General features: G+C 41.5%; 1 protein-coding gene across 2 annotated transcripts; it reads left to right on the top strand.

Moving 5' to 3' along the window:
* The first annotated feature begins 4,088 nt into the window (after nt 1-4,088).
* On the top strand, nt 4,089-19,830 carry ssr1 (signal sequence receptor, alpha). 2 transcript variants are annotated; one of them, XM_079489232.1, is made up of 10 exons: nt 4,089-4,247; nt 6,179-6,315; nt 9,335-9,431; nt 9,539-9,642; nt 10,196-10,354; nt 11,908-11,984; nt 13,132-13,210; nt 13,655-13,748; nt 15,095-15,109; nt 17,018-19,830. In XM_079489232.1, exons 1-10 carry the CDS (start codon nt 4,094-4,096, stop codon nt 17,086-17,088), a joined length of 987 nt encoding a protein of 328 aa, XP_079345358.1. In that variant the 5' UTR covers nt 4,089-4,093; the 3' UTR covers nt 17,089-19,830. The 2 variants fall into 2 exon arrangements, with proteins under 2 accessions (XP_079345358.1, XP_079345359.1); XM_079489233.1 differs by lacking the exon at nt 15,095-15,109.
* Nucleotides 19,831-20,172: the final 342 nt, after the last annotated feature.

The following is a 20,172-nucleotide window of genomic DNA, read 5'->3' as shown; positions in this document are numbered from 1 at the left end:
TTCAGAACGACGAGGGCCCCAGGAAATAATTCCCCATTAATTTCCCCCATAGGCTTTTCAAAAAGTATAAATTTATGTAAAGACGTTTACGCCGCGGACAAAGCCAACTCGGCTCGTGACAAATCATGACAATAAACACAATGTTTGGGCCCATCAAATAATTTATAAGAAGGAAAAACAAAACAAAAAGTGTTGTACCCCGCCTTTTTATTTTTCTTCTTTCTAATTATTTGATCGGCCCCAAAACATTGTGTTTATTGTCACGATTGGTCACAACTCGAGTTGGATTTGTCTGCGGCGTAAACGTCTTTAAATAAATACTTTTTGAAAAGCCTATGGGGAAAATTAATGGGGAATTATTTCCTGGGTCCCTCGTCGTTCTGAAAGGGGGCCGCTCTATGGAGGGAGGGGGAAAGTCCATATTATACATACAGTAAATGTATGCGAGGAAGATGAGCGACACAACTAGGGCTGAAGGAAGGAAGGAATGAAACAAGGTGTCTACTCCCCTCTCTCTGGTCAGAAATTAAATTCTACTCTTTTTGTTTTGTATCCAGGTTGGGTTTTTTTATTCCTGTGTCAGCAGGTTAAGCGACGCGAGACACTTTTGACAGAGAGAAAGAGAGAGAATGATTTACTTGCTCGGTTTTACAATCAAATTCTATATATTTAAACAGACACTAACCTCTTTATGTTGTGGGAACCCGAGTTTTGAATAAACTAACACACTGTTGTATTGTTTTCTTGTATCAAACTGCGTTGGTTTCTTTGTCAACCACTTTAACCTTGGCGTAACTATTTTGGGCATGTCGTTTGAAGCAAACACATTTGCAAATGGGAAATCTGCAAGTCATGAGCTTACAGATCAGCTCTTTTCAAAAAGCAGATGAAAAAAGCGCTTAAAGGAATACCCATTTTCATTGCATTGCCTTATCGTCCTATAATTAAATTATCCTCAATCATGCTCATTAAATGATGGCAGTTCTGTCTAGTGGGCTGTGGACCTTCAGAAACCTGTCTACCAATGACGTCAATGGCAATGATTCAGAATTAATGAAAACTACAGCCTTTCTCTTCCAGGAAAAGCCATCGTGTTGAAATAAGAAGCCATGCAATATGTTTTATTATATTGTTTTCATTAATAAAAACAAAATGTTTGACATTTTGTTTCATTTCGGATCTGCTTGTATTAAACGACGTTAAACTCAGCAACATTGCAGCTGTAGGGAAAGCTTGAATTATCCTCTTTCAAACTGCAACGCGTTTGTTTCATGAAAATCCACCGTAGACATGTTATGAGCTACTTTCTGTCAAGAAATTCTGTGCAGGTTATTCTTTATCTAAGTGTTGGAGTTTGGAAACACTCGCTGAAGTCACTGAACGGCCCTGTGTATGATATCTGTTAAGAATTTGCACATAATGCAGGAGGCAGCAGCACGACCCGTTAATAAAAAACGAGTGCTTCCAAACTCCAACACTTGGAAAACATATCACAGAACGGAATTTCTTGACAGAAAGTAGCATCATAACATGTCTATGGTGGATTTTTATGAAACAACCGCTTTGCAGTTTGAAAGAGGATAATTCAAGCTTTCCCTACAGCTGCATTGTTGGTGAGTTTAAAGTCGTTTAATACAAGCAGCATAAAGCAGATCGCAAATGCAATTTGGATGAATGGGCAGTCACTGGATGGTATTGCAACTAGATTTATCCCATTATATAAAGAAATTCCAGTGTTGCAAATGGCGGCTAATTTCTTCCAGTATGGGTTGTGTCCATTTATTTGCAAGGTGTAATTGCTCATATGCTAGTGTTTCCTGTCTTGCTGTGTGGAAAATGACACATCCTGTCATACAGTATACAGTCAATACTAGCGCTCCAATTCGGTCTCTATCCTTTTATTACTCTATGTATACAGTATACTACAGAAATAAAATGATGCATCCTGTCATACAGTATGTACAGTACTACAGAAATAAAAGTATGCATCCTGTCATACAGTATACAGCAGTGGTTCCCAAACCTTTTCATGTCAAGGACCCCCAAATTGACACTATAATTAGCCCACGGACACGGACCCCCATTTGAAGAGATATGCCAGGGACCCCCATAAGAGAAGATTTGTACGGCTCTAGCAGTGATTCTCAACCAGTTTCATTTCAAGGACCCCCAGTTTGACATGCATTAGTCTACGCCGGACCCCCATTTAATGGCATTTCTATCTCTGAGACCCCATTTTATATTGTAAAATCAATGTTAATTTAACTCTGAGATTGTACAAATGGACCCGTACACTCTCAGAGTTACAGACCCATAAGGGTCCGTTTGGTTCCAAACTATCATTTAGCTGGGGACCCCCTGGAACTCCCTCAAGGACCCCTGGGGTCCTCTGACCCAGAAATACACTGACTTTGACGATTTTCCATTTCCGTGACCATTTGTGGGTCACGGACCAATTTGTATGGGTCTCAACTCGAGCAAAAATCCCATTTTCTTTTTAAAAAAATACAATAAAAAATAATATATATATATATTTTTTAATAAAAATAATGATTTTTTTTAAAAACAAACAGATCTAAGAAATTCCATAAATAAAAAAACTTTTACTTTAACTTAATTAGGAAGTAGTGAAAATAGCCGATCTATAAAGCTCGCAATGCAGCGCGAAGCGACACGTGTGCTTGTAGGATAGATCTTCTATTTTCACTAGTTTGGGTCCCGGGCAAACGTCTAATCTCTCTTACTCTTGAAATGTTTGGGAACCACTGGCAATAGAAGACTTATTTTCACGTTGGTAGTTTCGGTTCCATGCCTAATGAAGAATAGATATTGATTGCCTAATAGGCGTTTTGTTGTCAATTTATAAAACTTGATTTTGTGTTGTTTTTTTTGCGTATTGTAGCTTATCAAGGTTTTCATTGCGAATACATTTTTTTTCACAGATTCTATTAACATGTAATGTATAATCATCAGTCATTTGATCTCAGTTCATGTTTTTCGTTTTGTCATCGTATTGTTGCAGTGTATCACATCGAGAAATAATAATAAAAATGTTGTCAACAAAAACAAATTCTGTCATTTCCAATGACCATTGAATAAGCTCCAGAGAGCACAAGTGAACCGAAAGAATATGTTTGCGAATACAAGTCTGTGACTGAATGAAAAGTTCAGTCACACAAGAGAGACTCGGAGTAGAGTCGCTGCTGCTTCGCCTGGAAAGGAGCCAGCTTAGGTGGTTCGGGCATGTGGTTAGGATGCCTCTCGGGACCTCCTTAGGGAGACCCTAAGGAGGTCCTCGATCTATGCACGTCCCACTGGGAGGAGACCCCGGGGCAGACCAAGGCGCAGTTTGAGGAAATGCATCGACTCAATGGCCTTGGAACGTCTCGGGATCCCCCAGGAGGAAGTGGAAGTCACTAATGTTGCTCTGGAGAGGGAACTCTGGAGCACTCTGGTGGAGCTGTTGCCCCTGTGACCCGAATACGGATAAGCGGTTGAAGATGGATGGATGGAGCACAAATAATCAAAACCTATATTTCACAGGGTCACCTGACAACTGATTTAAATGTTTAGGGTGCACAATTCAATCAATCAATCAACTTTAATTTGTTTAAACTCAGGGTTCATTAAAAACAGACAAAATAAAACACTACACAAAAAAGAACGTCCCCCATAAAAACATTGTTTTTTACAATAAACTATCATACCAGTGCTTCCAAAAAGCAGACCAATATCTAGTGATACTGAGGCTGCATGGGTTAGCCAGCTGCACAATTATAAAGTTTATACATCAGGTTTCTCAGTAATGCATGCAAAGTGGCAGATTCACACACTACAGAATAACTCACTTGCACACTGCTCCACCTTATTGGTTAAATGTCAATAGAATAGAAATAATATTAGTTTTGTTTTTCTCCTTTGTAAGGTAATGTGTTTATGTATTATTATTATTATTGTTTATTTTTTAATTATTAATGTTGGTTTTGTTTTGGTAATGTGTTATTATTATTATTATTATTATTAGATGAGTAGCCAATCACAGCGCGACCTGTCCTAGCGGCTCGAGACATTTACCGTTCTCTTAATTGTGCGCATGCGCGAAACGGAAACATTAGCACTAGCGGCACGCACTGACCGACCACTGAATGCACGCGCACTGATTTTAAACCTCCCCAAAATGATGACATTTGTGCCTAAACTACTGCTGCTGGTGCTACTGGCGTTCCCCGCCAGCCTTCTCATCAAAGGTAAGATCACAATAATTACAATTATAATCACAATAAATGACGATAATAAACAGTGTCAGACAGGAAGCGTTCCTCCGCTAGCTAGCATCGGTGCTAATTAGACTCGTTACAATGCCACTGGCGACCTATCGAAACCCGTGTCTCAGGTCGCTGCGGTCGGTGTTCGCCTGTTCGGACGCCGCCGGGAGTCACAGCTTTCACTAGGTCCACAGTCACGGTGTGACTAGCGACCGGCTGTGTGCGTCTTTCTGACTGAGTGAGACTTGTTGTTACTTCGTCACCGGCTAGCCATCGAATTGTGTGACTTTCTTTTGTTTTTAATGTGCAAGTTGTGCTCAGCTTTTAACCTTAATTAAGCATCAAACGGGCACATCAAACACATGTACTGTAATGTATGTATGTTCTCTACAGGCAGCGAATCTGCCGACAGTAATTCAATAACCGCCGGCAGTCACAGATTTCGATAGGTCCTCTTTTTCGGTGTAAACAATGAGGATAGGGCAGGCCATTCTCTGTACGCATTTGACATGTGCTAAACGGTTTATTAAAGACGTGTGGGGTCGTACTCCGTACTCTTATCATGATTCTGTATACATGTAAATTATAAGAACAAAGTGTGTTGTTCCATTTGTGTTTTATCATGAAGGCGACACTTTGCTGTGGTTTGTTGCACTGACGTGTCCTTACATACACTGTGTGTGTGTTAGCAGGGAGCTAGCAGAGTTAGCATGCCATCCATTCTAGAGACCCTTCACAACTTTAATATGCAGCTATTTAAAAACTTTTGTTTCAGTTTAATAATAGTAGTCCGATTTAACCAAAAACGTGTTCAACTAGAATCCACCAGTGCAACACAGACTGGCAATGGGTGATGAGCAACATAGATGAAATCCAATTAAAATATAATTATGGAACAAGTCAGTATTATTTATTGCAGTATTATGTCAAGTGCACTGCCCAAATTAGCTCTGGTCCATAGCTCAATCTCTTTAAACGTCCCCAATAATCTGGACATGACATTTACATATACAAATCGACCACTAATAATGGAGCTATTGGTTCCAGTGTCAGTGCATTTTGTAATTTGCAGGGCTCGTTTTCTACAACATCCCATCATTGCAGTTATTGCATCTAGCATGAACTACCCACTGAGCAATAGCCGGCTATTAGACGTGCGTCTAAAAATGGGATAAAAAACGGCTAAAATGATTAGACGTCTATTCTTAGATTAGACTTTGATTAGCGGTTGTTTAAACGTCTATATATATATATAGACTGTCTATATATAGCCGCCTATACCCACAGTGGCAATTACACCTAACCATGGCTGTGTTTATAGTGCAAAGTTCAAACCCTTGAACGACAACATGACCATAATGAGGTCGCAGTTGGAGCGTTTGCTTGTTTAAATCTGGATATTGTGTATTGTGAGCTGTGATTGTAGCTTTGCTTGTCTAGTTTATCTCTCCAGGCTGTGTGTTTACACAGGTAAATGACTACTGTTCTTTTGTAGGTTTAAATCACTTAAACGTTATATTTACTTGACCTAGGGGCAATAGGGCTCTATACTACTTGGTCCTCTCCTCCACTTGTACATCTACGTTTTCAGTGCGTTTTTGTGCCACAGTGCCACTGGGAGACTCCCAGAACATTCAACATATAAAAATAGCAGATGTACAAGTTTGCAGCGCGGCACAGAGTGACGAGCTTTGTATAATATATCTGCTATTTATTTGTGTTTTTTTTTAGATCCACTGTTCTATCTAAACTACTAAATTGAGTAAATTCTAAGTTATTTTTTTTGTTGTTGAAAAACATATGTTGCTATGAATGTGTTGTGATCTTCTGAATGTGCTCGTTAGTGCGGGTCGGTCTTTCCCTCTCGGGCCTCACTGTACTCTGACCATGTGGGGTGGTCCTCCTTCCCTCAGGGCCCGCGGTGGTCTCCGCTCAGGACCCCACCGAGGACGAGGAGGCCGAGGCTGTGGAGGAAGACGTGCTGGACGACGTGACGTCCGAGGATGAGGACGACGAGGCCGAAGTAGAAGATGACGAGAACACGGAACTGGTGAGTGTGTGTGTGAGAGAGAGAGAGAGAGAGAGCTGAGTGGTGGAATCACACCTCGACTATTGACCATGTGCAGACCGCGTCCATCTTGCCAGTAAGGTACTAACTGCTGCAACTTCCCATTGACAGCCCATTCATCTAAACAGAAAAGTCCTATCTGATTATATTAAACAACATCAAACCCGCCAACATTGCAGCTGTACGAAAAGAATCCTCTTTCTATCTGCAAAGTGTTTGTTTCATAAAAATCCACATAGACATGTTATGAGCTACTTGCTCGCTCGTTGGATATCACTCAATGGCCCTGTCTGCGTACCACCTGTTTTGAATTTGCACATAATGCAGGTGGCAACAGGAGGTTGCTTTACTGATAACGAGTGCTTCAAAACTCTGACAAAAAATTAACCTGCACGTTAGGGGTAGGGTTCGTAATGTCCGCCATACGTAAATGGCCGGGTTAAGACTCACCCGTGGTTTCCTGGTGCGGTGACAGGCTTGGACATGTTGGGCTACTATGTCTGGCAGATAATAGTGATTTCAACCGGGTGCAGAGAGAGAGAGAGAGCAGTTGATGAGATAGCAAGGATAGTGCTCTTCCCAGGCCTTGAATTTCCTTCTAATTTAGGGGAAAGGAGTGGACACTGGGCCTTTGTTTTTGTTGTTTTTTCCCCTTCAGTTGTTTGAGGCCACAGATTCTGATGATTCGGACATTTCCATTGAAATTAATGTCGTTTGACCACTTAAACCAATGGTTCTCAACCAGTGGTCCAGGGAACGCAGTGGTCCTTGGGGGTGCTCCAGGTGGTCCCCAGCTAAAGGGTCTAATTTGTTAGCCAAATGGGCCCTTGTAGAACTCTTGAGAGAAGTCTACACAATTAGAGAATGTAAAATAATTGTTATTTAGATAATTTGCCTGCTATCTCTCACATCTCTCTCACATAATTTCGGCAATTTAGGCATAATTTTGCAACTTTAGGCATAGTTTTTGTGGGGATTGCCGATTAAGTCTGACATCCCGTTAGTTCGACCTACATGGCTGGTTAAGACTAAGTTTAGGTGTAGGCATAGTTTTTGTGAGGTTAGTGTCTGGGTTAAGATTAGGTTAGGCATAGTTTTCTAAAAACGCATGGCAGAAGTCTCACAAGGCACAACGGGCAGGGAGAACCAATGCAATGAAATGCTGCCCTCAGAACACATTCCAATGACTATAAGTCTAACTAACGTGCGACTGCAGACTAGTAGAGACTGACACGGGAGTGGATTTTCACTCCTGTCCTGTCCCACTCCCACAGAAAAAATCCTGTCCTGTCCCAATCCTGGGCCAGAGTTTAAAAAAAAATCCTGTCCTGTCCCACTCCTGTAGAATGACTCCTGATCCCATCCCGCTCCCACTCGAAATGACTCCCGCTCCCATCCCGCTCCTGTTTTTTTTTAGTTAGTCATTAGGAAAGGCAATTGATTGATCGATCCATCTATCCATCTATCTATAGGCCTATCTATCTATCACTTCTGGCTTCTCAAGACAGATGGCCTACCAATAAAATTAAAATAAATAAAGTGGGCAATGTTGGATTTAACTTTGACTACCAAATACAGTTCTGGCACTTAATTTAAGTCCTATACGGTTTTTCCCTGAACAGAACTTAAAGCTTAACAGTTAACAAGTGCTTTGTCAATTAAGATTAAAAAAAAAACCTCAGTGTCAATTTAACTCTATATGATTAATTATTCAGTGTACAAGTCTATGTGTATGGCAGTGGTCCCCAGGGGTCCTTGAGAGAGTTCCAGGGGGTCCCCAGCTAATTAATAGTTTGGAACCAAATGGACCCTTATGGGTCTGTAACAAATTATGTTATGGGAGTGTACAAATGGAACCAAATGTTGTTCCATTTGTACACTCGGAGTTAAATTAACATAGATTTTACAATATAAATTGGGGGTCCCAGCGATAAAAATGCCATTCAATGGGGGTCCATAGACTAATGCATGTCAAACTGGGGGTCCTTGAAAATAAAATGGTTGAGAATCACAGCTAGAACCGTAATACAAATCTTCTCTCATGGGGGTCCCTGCCTCTGGCATCTTTTCAAATGGGGGTCTGCGGGCTAATAAATGTCGATTTAGGGGTCCTTGACATGAAAATGTTTGGGAACCACTGGTGTATGGGACTCGGTTGGGAGAAAGAAAGGAGACGATGTATTGTAGAACATTAGCTCAGAACAGAACAGCTGTTCAGAGAGCTGTAACAGCGTTAGCATGTAGCTAACATAGCATCACAATTGAAAGTTGCAACGTTGCCACTGCCAGGGGAAACAAATGCATCAGGATGATCTGGCTATAAATAATCGATTAAATCACGGCACCGGCGCGATGCAGAATCATACACGGCTGCATTACGATGTCTTCATATAAAACTTTATAAGACGTCCAGCCGGACTGGTTTGCAATTGGAGGAGGTGTTTGTGTTGTGGAAGCACTAGCACTGCTGGATTATGGGTAATGTAGTGTTGGCTCACAGAAAGATGACTACATCGATGTCATTCCCGCTCCTGCACGCTCCTGTTGACTTTCATTCCCGTCCCGTCACGATCACGGGATTAATACAAATATTAATCCCATCCCGCGGGAATCCCGCGGGAATCCCGTGACCCGCAGGAGTCCCGACAAAATGTCAGTCTCTACTGCAGAGTAAGATTTCATAGAAACAGGCATGCTGTGTTTCGGAATTTCTGGTGTGTTGAACTTAGAACTTGGGCTTGGGTGAAAAATGTACCCTCCAAACCGTTTTCTGGGTACGTGGAATCTGTTGCTGGTTCATAAGTCAGCATTGCGTTATCGTGATATTGCGATTGTTTGTGCCGACAAAATAACATCGACAGCTATGACGGGTGATGGAAGCTTGCCAGGCTTTGCCAGACCCTATGACAGTTTAGCGACTGTTGCTATGCTAGCATTGGACAATCGCTTTGATTAGCCGCTGTACCAGATGGGTAATACATGTGTGACTGTGTGTTACTAGACGGAAGAAAAAGAGGAAGAAGAGGAGGAGGCTTTAACTGGTGAAATAAAGGCCTCCCCCAACGCTGAGACCACCATCTTGTTTGTCAAAGGAGATGGTAATGACACACACACACACACACACACACACACACACACACACGTACACACATATTCCTGGTAATGAGAGTCACTCAACTATTCATGTTTGTGTGTGTGTTTGCAGACTTTCCTGCCAACGAGGTGGTGAAGTTCCTGATGGGTTTCACCAACAAGGGATCAGAGAGCTTTACGGTGGAGTCTCTGGATGCGTCGTTCCGCTACCCTCAGGTACCGTCCGTCACATCTACCGTGTTCTTCAGAAAGCAAATGAATTGCATGAAAACGGCACCTCCCCGTGTGCAGGGAACTTTATGCAACATGGAGAAAGTAATATCTGCACACTCTTGAGTAGTTTCTTATGAACTTGTTTTATTTGGGCAAACACAGGAGCTCTCTGTCTAGATAGACTGCTGCTGTACCGTTTGCTCAAATAAAACAAGTTCATAAACTACTCGAGAGGTGCGGAAATTCCGTTCTCTGTATACCTTCAAGAATCTGCATTCTGCACCCAGCTATATTGTCAGACAAGACTCCCCCAGAGTCCCAACGGTTTCTGATCCGGTGGCAAAGTTGTCCTGAACCTTATGCAACATGCCTTGAAAGATTATTTCAATCTTTACTCATGTTTCACTCCAATTAAAAATGGTTTGAACCGGTAGTGAGTCGGAAAGTGTGCTGTCCCCAGTTTGAATGTTCAGCCCTCTCATCCGTCGCCTTGCGTTTATGGTTCCCAGTTTGACTGTTCAGTCCTCTCATCCGTCGCCTTGTGTTTTGTGTTCAGGACTTCCAGTTCTACATCCAGAACTTCACGGCGCTGCAACTGGGCATTGTGGTTCCGGGGAGCAGACAGGCGACCTTCGAGTACTCCTTCATCCCAGCAGAGCCAATGGGAGGGCGGCCCTTTGGACTGGTGATCAACCTCAACTACAAGGACGGCAATGTAAGTAGGGCTGTTGACAAACACATATTGTGCCCAAGACGTCCACAGACGTCCTAGGAATTACCGCATGTAGTGCCCAGGACGTCTGTGGACGTCGGTAAAACAAAACTTTAAATGTCAAAGTGCGTCTAAAAAGTGGGCACCCTGGGTCGCTATTTTGAAAGTCATCATACAAATAATTGTGATGAATAATTTCAGGTGTTTTTAGCATTGAACATAATTTGGAGCCTTTTAAGCTTTGTGAACAAGCATTGTGATACATGACTTAATTATACAAAGCCTATTACTGAAATATCCAGAGAAATGACTGCCAATGACTAGTGTTTATAATCAATACACAGGCTGTATGCTTAATAATTTAATTATTTTAAAAATTGCAGATCTACACAGTTAAAAAAAATATATATTTATTTATGAAGATCTTTCTACATTTTAAAGGTTTTTGCCCAACATACGCACACCAGGTTGAAAGTGGTTAAACGAGCATGTACAGTGATATAGAAATAGACAATTTCAATTTTCTGCATAATCGAACTACAACATAGGCACATTTTACAGTAAGGCTGCATTAAAATGGAAACACATGGCCTATTACAGGAGAATCTGTAGTTCATGACTTCAGCTGTGCCTTCCCACTACAACAAAGTGCTGCGTTATTATATAATACAACATCTATCTATCTAAACATGCAGTCTCTGAACGTCTGTCTGTCTGTCTGTGTGTGTATAATCCACGTAACTTGAGAACCGTTCGCCCCACTGACTTCAAATTCGACACATGCACTCCCCACCACCGCAGGGGGTGCAGTGGCCGGTGTCGAGTTGGTCGGACCAACAGTTGTCCAGAACCGCCCCAAAAAGGCCTCTTGCCATGTCCAGAGGCCCGGGCTCTGGTCCATATATGGAGCTGGCTTGTTCTGACATCATTCTGAAGTCTGCATAGACTCCATATTTGGGCATGCCTGACAAAGAACTCCATATATGGGCATAAAAGGGACATAATATCTGGGTGGGGCATTCATTTCCAACTTGCATCATTCCAAGTAGGCCAGTGCCCAATGGGCACCGTTGTAGAGGCCCCACGGGCACCGCTCTAGTACTTTTTAAATTCAGTAGTTTTTCCCTGAAGGGTTTCCTGGCAAGACTCGAATAAAAAACAACTTTCATCTTGTCTGCCACTGATCACAGTCACACCTTAAAGGTAAAGACTGCAAAGCTGTGCGATTAAAGGTCCTAGATTTTCAAATAGATTAGTATTACCTGCCACACCCAGCCTAGTTTCTCAATAGGCTTCCACACCCAGACTTGGGTTAAGGTGTAAACACGACCGTTGTATTAGTGTTCTGGTTAAAGGGTGTAATGTTACAGCTGAATGGATATGTGTCTCTTCTCCAGGGGTGAATCGATTAATTCAACTTAAAGAGTGTAATGTTACAGCTGTAGATCGGGGGGGGGGGGGGACTGTTCAAGTAGAGAGCCACCTCAGGTGTCGAGTATACTAAGTGTGTGTGTGTGTGTGTGTGTGTGTGTGTTTGTGTGCCTGTGTGCGTGCAGGGTAACGTGTTCCAGGATGCTGTGTTTAACCAGACAGTGACCGTCACAGAGAGGGAGGACGGTTTGGACGGAGAGACGTAAGTCGACCACAACCATCTGTTGATTATCACCAGCTTCTGCCAGGTTCTCTGTCCGCTGTCATTTGAAAACATTTAAACATTTTTAAATTTGAGTGAAAATAGCCGACCTAGACGCTTCATACGTCGTTGATACGAGTGTAGTCTCGCGTAGCCAGACAACTACTCCACAATCTCCCAATGCTATATAGTCTGGAACTACACCTCCCGAAATCCGAGTATTCCCTTTATCATTTCCGTTCACAAAAAATATATTTTAAAATATCAGCTTTTTTTTGCCACTTTTGTGTGACACTGTAGTAATAATAATAATAATGAATGGTTTATTTCGATCTTATGCCGTTAGTACATTACAAGATGAATGTTTTAAACTCATATGACATGATCGAAAAGGTATAGGCGGAAGCTGGGAGCTTATTAGTGCCTATCCTTAATACATTGTACAGTTGTAAGAGGAATTTAAAATGAAAACAAAAACAAAACAAAAAACAAAGACAGACAAACAAAAAAACAAACACAAACAAAAACAAAAAACAACAAAACAACACAAACAGTCAGAGAAGAAGAAGAAACACATTATTGAACACAGTAATCAAACAGGACAAAAATAAAACTCAAGCAGTTCAATCAATAATGATTCAGTCATTCACTTTTGTGTTTGTCCAATATAGCATTTTTGAGCCTTTTTTTTTAATGGTATAATGTTTTTACTTTGTTTAATTGTATCCGGCAGGTCATTCCATAGTTTCACCCCGCGAACGGAGATACACATACTTTTCAGTGTGGTACTAACACTAGGTTGTTTGAAGTTTAGTACCCCTCTCAGCTCGTACCTCCCGTCCCTATCCCTGAACCAATTTTGGATGTTATCTGGAAGAAGTTTCTGTCTGGCTTTATATAATATTTGTGCTGTTTTGTGGTCTATTAAATCAAATAATTTTAATGTAGTAGTAGTATGACTACTTAGGGCATTCATTTACACAAAACATTAAAGAGTTGAAATATGGAGTTTTCTGCCACGACAGCAACGACGATATGCTGTGTTGCAGATTGAGATCTTTCTCCACTAGTAGATTTCTTGAGACGTGATTTCGTTGCTCTCCTGCAGTATCTAATCCTATTGAGACGTTTCTTTTCCTTCCTGCAGCATCTTCATGTACGTCTTCCTCTCTGGACTGAGCTTGTTGGTCGTCGTAGGTCTTCACCAGCTGCTGGAGTCCAGAAAGGTACGACGGACGTTATTGTCCAAAAATGGCTGACCAGTTACACCTATTTGGTCACACAAACACGCTCTGTAGTTCGGCAATAATGGGTGATCATTTTGTACTTTATTACATTCCCTTAACTTGACCATCATTTTATGAAAAAACAAAACCGCACTCGTGAGGGGTGCTCTTATCATCATACATAATCACATTCCGTGCTCAGCCTATCGAATCATCACTATGTGGGTACACACAAACACACAAAACTGGCCAATCAAATCATCACAAATGTGGTACACGCAAATACACACACACACAGCTGGGCATAGTAGGGGCTAGCGCCCCATGATCTACAGCTGAATCGACTAAATGTATGAAAACGATCATTAGTTGCAGGCAGCCCTTCAGGCTAACTGGGACTTGTCTGAAATGAGTTCAACACTGTCTGTTTGTTTTTATCTACAGAGGAGGCGTCCCGCTGCCAAGGTGGAGATGGGAACGGCCAGCCACAGCGACGTAGACCTGAGCTGGATCCCTCAGGAGACACTTAACTCCTTAAGTATGTATCCTAACATTCTAATGTGTGTATGTATATGTATATGTGTATATATATATATATATATATATATATCAGGGGTGGGCAACTTTGATTTCCACACTCACTCCAGAGGGCCACTATAGTTCCACACTCACTCCAGAGGGCCACTATAGTTCCACACTCACTCCAGAGGGCCACTATAGTTCCACACTCACTCCAGAGGGCCACTATAGTTCCACACTCACTCCAGAGGGCCACTATAGTTCCACACTCACTCCAGACGGCCACTATAGTTCCACACTCACTCCAGACGGCCACCATAGTTCCACACTCACTCCAGACGGCCACCATAGTTCCACACTCACTCCAGACGGCCACGATATTTCCACACTCCCAGAGCTAAACGGGTGTGCATGCGCACATTCGTGCACGCTGCATTTGCGGATGCTGCCTTTGTGCAAAAGTGTGTTGCCTTTGTCCTTTTTAACTTGCTCTCATGTGTCTCTGCTGTAACTACCAAATGTTTCACATTATGAATTCAGATAGCATTACTTTTATGACAGATTGACAGTATTGACTCAGTCACTGGCTACAAGAAAGATGTGATGTGGAAGAATAAAATTGTATGCTATTTTGGCAGCCCCACCCTTCCCCTTTAAGCAGACACAAATGGCGAAATAACTAAACAAATTGCAAAAATGTGGGCTGCAGAATTGCATGATAAAGTGACCACCAGCTCAGTGTTGAACACACTGCTCTGAATCCGTTAAACTGTGTTGGGGGGCATGGTTAAAACAAAACTAACGTGTTGAGAGTTTATCTGCATGTGTTAGGAATGTAATGGTGCTTCATGAGACCGTTATAGTTGATGCGATTCAAATCATCACACACACACACACACACACACACACACACACACACATATACACACACATATATATATATATATATATATATATATATATATATATATAATATCACAATTCTGGAGCACAATGTGTTTGAATTTTTACATTCCAAAGCATTTCACTTGTGTTTGATTGATGACATTGTTACATATCGCAGCACAGAAAAATACAAACCAAGATGAAGTATAGGTCAATATTGAGAAATGTACTGCATAGGAAAAATTGATACTTTCCATTTCCCAGTTCTGACTGCTGCTTCACCTCCTCCCTTGGTTCTGAGTCTCTGGTTCTGAATCTGTTTCTGAAATCTCTTTGGAAGTTCCTAATCTGTGTTTTTGCTAGTTGTGTGTGTGAATCAACGTTCACTCATTACATTCCTCTGCATGGGGCTCACTGTTTCCTTCTCTCTCTCTCTCTCCCTTGCTGCCTTCCTTCTGCCTGTGTTTTCTTTGTCTTCAGTGCAGAGTCGTCGAGGTGAGCTTTCGCTGCTTGCTGTGTGTTGTAGTGCTGTGAGGGAGTCGCTTCTCTAGAATGTGTCGTATCATGATATTGTGCGATATAATAACGGGAATTCACTTCTGCATTTTTTTTTTTTTACTAAATGGTCTCAAGCTTGATGCTGACTGTTTTCCTTTCAATTATAATTCATCTTAACCATTTAAGCCCTATAGTTTGCCATATTAAAGCAGAACTAATCGCTATTGTAACGCCCAAGTCCCTATACTTGGGTAACAGTGCTACTGGTTGCTGAGGAAGTTCAGACGTGTGATCAAAATAACCAAACGTTCGCTGAGTTCATATTAAATTATAGTATCTGACAAGTCCTATACTTTTGTTCTAGATAAAAAATAAATAAACAAAACTGTCAAACGCACAGGATATACAAGCTCAAGTTCAGTCAAACTGGTTTAGCTCTGCCACTGGCAACACCTAAGACTGATCAGGGCCAGGGTTAAATACCTTCTCTCCCTGTAACCTTGATTGGCAAATTGACAATGAAACCTAGAAACAATATAGCTATAAACCCCAAAAATCTATCGCATGTAAAGACTTACAGCTTTAGCTGAAGCTGATTGGTGAACTGACTGCCTGTAAGGGTGTTTGATGGTCATTTTAGTGTGGTGTACGACGTGTTATTCTGCATGGAACATTTCTGATGGCTGCTCTTCCTCTCATTCATTGGTACTTCTAGTCTAGGTTAATGTCCAATATGAATCTAAACTAAGTTAAATCAATATAATGATTCTGATTATTAGATTCCCAACCTGTGGTCTGGCCGTCTGGGGCCTAATTGCATTATACTAAGATTGTATTGATTAATATAACATTCACATAAAAAAAACAATTCTGTTTAAAAAAAAAAAAAAGTTGTGGCTTTTGTTTGAGAGTTTCTAGTATAGTGGCCCCTGATCCAGAAAAGGTGGGGAACCACTGGTTTGTAGGCATGTAATGATTCACTCACGATAACGATTCAAGTCACGATTACAATCACAATATGATTTTCACGATTTGTATTTTTTAACTGAATTTTCCAGACAAATGACCGAATTATATTTTTTATTATCCATGCTGTTACCATTAGCGGGACCGTGAGTCTAGTGCCAGTGAAATGCGCGACATAAAGCAATATAGCCACATCCGCCCGACCTGGAAGTGATAGCCCTCCCTATCTGTAGTCTAGCCTCGCTCTAGGCTGTGTACCAACACACGGACGATTAATTTCCTTAGCGCGAGCACGGATTAATATCCCAAACATGATACTTCATCCCATTTTGAGCAGAAAAAAACACTAATAACACTGCATGTGTACCGCGGATTAACATGTAGGCTGTTTCTACAATGGGAGGCCTGTGGAGGTTAGCAACGGAAGCGAAAAAAAGGTACCAATAATATTTTATATATATATATATATATATATATATTTTGTATTCAAATCTCGTGTATTTCGTGGATGGCCCAGATGGTGGTAATAGCTTTCTTCTAGATGGATGATTTGGGATTGGGTATATTGTTAAATGCCTACTGGTTTGTGATCTTGTTGTCCTCTCCTGTGTGTGTGTGTGTGTGTGTGTGTGTGTTAGGGCATTCACTAATAGTCATTTTGACTAGTTGCCTAGTTTACTAGTCGACTAGTTGTTTAACTACCATTATGTAAAAAAATATATAACTATAATCTACCTGATCATGAGGCCTACAAAATAATTTTAAAAAAAAGGGTGTTTTTTGTCTTATCAACTAGTCAACTGGTACCAACAAGGCCGTCTAGTGGATTTACTAGTCAGCTAGTAAACTAGTCGACTAGTTGCTTAATGCCCTAGTGTGTGTGTGTGTGTGTGTGTGTGTGTGCATCCTTTAACCTCTGCCCTCTCTGTTGCCGTGCAGATAAAGCATCTCCCAGACAGACGTCTCCCCGCAAGAGGAACCAGAAACGCTCAGCCGGCTCTGACGAGTAGTGGCGGGGGGCCCCTAGTTGGCACCCCCGTCCCCACCTTACTCATTACCGCCCCCACCACCCTCCTCCGTAACCCAACCAACCTGTCCACGATAAACTTTTATTACAACCGTCTATATACCGGGAGAAGGGAGGGTAGGGGGGGGGGGGGGGGGGGGCCGTCCTCCTTTAACGCCGCCCACTCTGCCGAGAGACATTGGAACCATGCCAACCGCAGCCAGGCTCACCCTCGCCTTACTGAGCGGTTTGAGTAGAACTCTCGCGTGTTTCTGTGTGGCTCTACTTCTGTGATGAGGACCCCCCCCACCCCCTTTCAAAGCGAGGGGTTTGTCCTAAGAAAATCTGTATTAACACACATACACACACTCCATATGTTTTGTTTGAACAATTACTCCGTTCTGTTGTTTTGGATTGTGACGCGGTCATGTGAGGGAGTGATGGAGAATGCGTTAATTCACTTTGAACATTAGAAGAGGTGGGGCTGGTAAGAGAAGATGGGTATCTGGATGGATAGCAACAGGTACCGATGCAGCTTGCATGATTTGTTTTTGTTTTTTGTCCTTGTCTTCCCCTCCCCTAGTGTATGAATGTTGTAAGGTGAAGTTGTCTTTAGTGAGTGTCTGATTTTATACTTGGTCGCACATTGCGTCGCACATAAAAATGGACTGATCTCCTCTGAGCTCACCATAATATAATGTATGCCGCAGCGTTTTGTGAACTTGTAGTCTGGCTATTTTGGGGCTGCCACACCATCTCCCAATTAATTAGTACAAATCAGGCCTTATAGTCTAGTCGGCCGACTTATGTCCTTTGAATTGATTTATTTAAATGTGGGTTTTTTTTTGTTGGTTTTTAACAAATCCTCTAAAGACAACTTCACCCTCCAGTCTTAGTCACACACCTGCTGATATTGTGAGACATAGTAGTGAACTAGTGATAGTTTTCATTCGGTAGCAGTGACCGGGGGGACATTAAAGGTTGTTGTGTAAGTGATGTGTTTTTGTCAAACTAGCTAGTATAGCTATATTCTGATAACCATGGCTAGAGTGTATATTTGGTAACGGGGTTTCTGCAGCTGTTTAACAGAAAATGCACATCATGTCTGGTGGAGAGGGTTGGATGTGGTTATTTTTTATTTTTTTATCTGAGACAAAACTAGAAGTGGAACGCAAATTAGTTAAGCCGATATATGGGTTCTCGCCCCTCCCCTGATTGCATGAAATTGGTGACCCACCTGAAGATGCATTTTCTGTTTTACTGAAGAGCTGGAGAGACTCATGGATATCCCCGTTACCGAACAACCACTCCACATTAATGATTACTATCAGGATATTGAGCTTTATCTCAAACGGAACACATTTTTGCAGAAAATATCAATTCGGCCGCCGCCTTAATGTTCGGTGTCTGCTGCTCTATCACTCAAGTCCACAGATCTGATGAGTCGAGTTAACCTTCACGTTGAGTTTACATCCTTTATCTTAAGCTACGCCTGGTGCCGTCGGATGTGTGACTGTGGGTAGATACATACGAGGTGATGAGGTGGTTTGGTAACGGAGTCTGAAATGCACTGCAACCCCACACGCAAACACACACGCACGCGCACACTGAGGCCGGGATGAAGGAAAGGACAATGCACACGTCATAGGATGTTCTCATCTTCGCTGGCCCTCAATGTGCCCGTTCCCAACATGTATCACTTCAAAGTTTTCTTTCCCCTGCCTTGAGGGACTTTATACAAAAAAAATTGCAATGTGTGAATTGAAGATTTGATTTTTATTATTATTTTTAAGTGTTTTGTAATCAGCCGGGTTTATGTGGCTGAACGCACTGACTGGTGTAAATACTAGCCTGATGGAAGCTGAACTGAGCTAATTTATTCCTGAGTGTTTAGAATGGGGCGTTTGAATTTTGTTTTTCTTTTGTATACTGTACTTCACCACTAGGGGTTGCCGTTGTCAATTGATTGAAATTTCTGCAGTCAATGTTGATTTATTGTTGTTGGACTGCAAAGCCATATGGGAGACATGATTTTAGGCCCATTGATTGGCCAACATAAGTCCTGTGTGTATCAAATGGACAGTTTGGGGAGTTTTCAGTGAAAGACGTATTCGATCTTAAAACCTCCGACGTGGTCATTGGAAGCCGTTTCTGTGCCAGCAATCAGCAATAATAGTCGATCTACAAGCTCACGTGTTGCAAGCTTGAAGATCCCCTATTAGTGATATTTTTTTTTCAAAATATCTTTACAATAATGACATGCATGCCTGAAATGCGGACACCATAGCCTAATATTTAGACTCGTAGATCTATTTTATCGATTCTGACATTTTCAATTGCAAATGTCAATCGATAAAATAACATGAAAGTCTAAATATTCGGCTAAGGGACACCAGGCTTACAGCGTTTGGGACAGTCTGTCATGTGATGGAGCTGTGTGTCTCAAATGGCCAATCTGCAAGCTTGCAACTTGTCGAACTGAGATGGTAAAGTGTACAAAGTACTGTGGCACAAACATGGCTGGTATTTGAAACTGCCAGTTATGCAACTGGTTGTTTACGTGACTTAAACAGCACTGCAATTGCAATGCATACACAGACTGTATGCATTGGTGGATCTACACTTGATACCATGGGCATTTTTTTTAATTTCTCTAATGTTTCTCTTGGGCTGTCAGAATCATAGATACCTGCTTACGTTTTATTTGCAATAACAATCTGCTGGAAATAAAGTTTGATTTGCTGTAGGCCAGTTGTGACTTATTTTTCAACTATGACATAGTATGACATGTTTCATTAGATTGATTGAATTGATTGACATTTTTATTAAGTTTGCAGAATGGGTACTGTAGTTCAGGGAAGGTACAGGTCAATACAAAATCTGTGGGTTTAGCTCAGTTTATTTTGATCAATTCAACAGTGTAACAAATCATTACATTATATATTCACACTCCTATAGTTGATTGAAAAGGCATAGGCTGAAGCTCAACGCTTATTGATGCCTATCCTTTGTACATGTCATTTTTCTCTAACATTTGAAACTCTCAATGAATAATCCCCATATATATATATATATATATATATATATA

This window comes from Electrona antarctica (genome assembly GCF_951216825.1).
Source record: "Electrona antarctica genome assembly, chromosome: 20".
NCBI lineage: Eukaryota > Metazoa > Chordata > Actinopteri > Myctophiformes > Myctophidae > Electrona > Electrona antarctica.
Note: the sequence above shows the minus strand (reverse complement) of the source record. Positions and strands in the feature narration are given on the sequence as shown.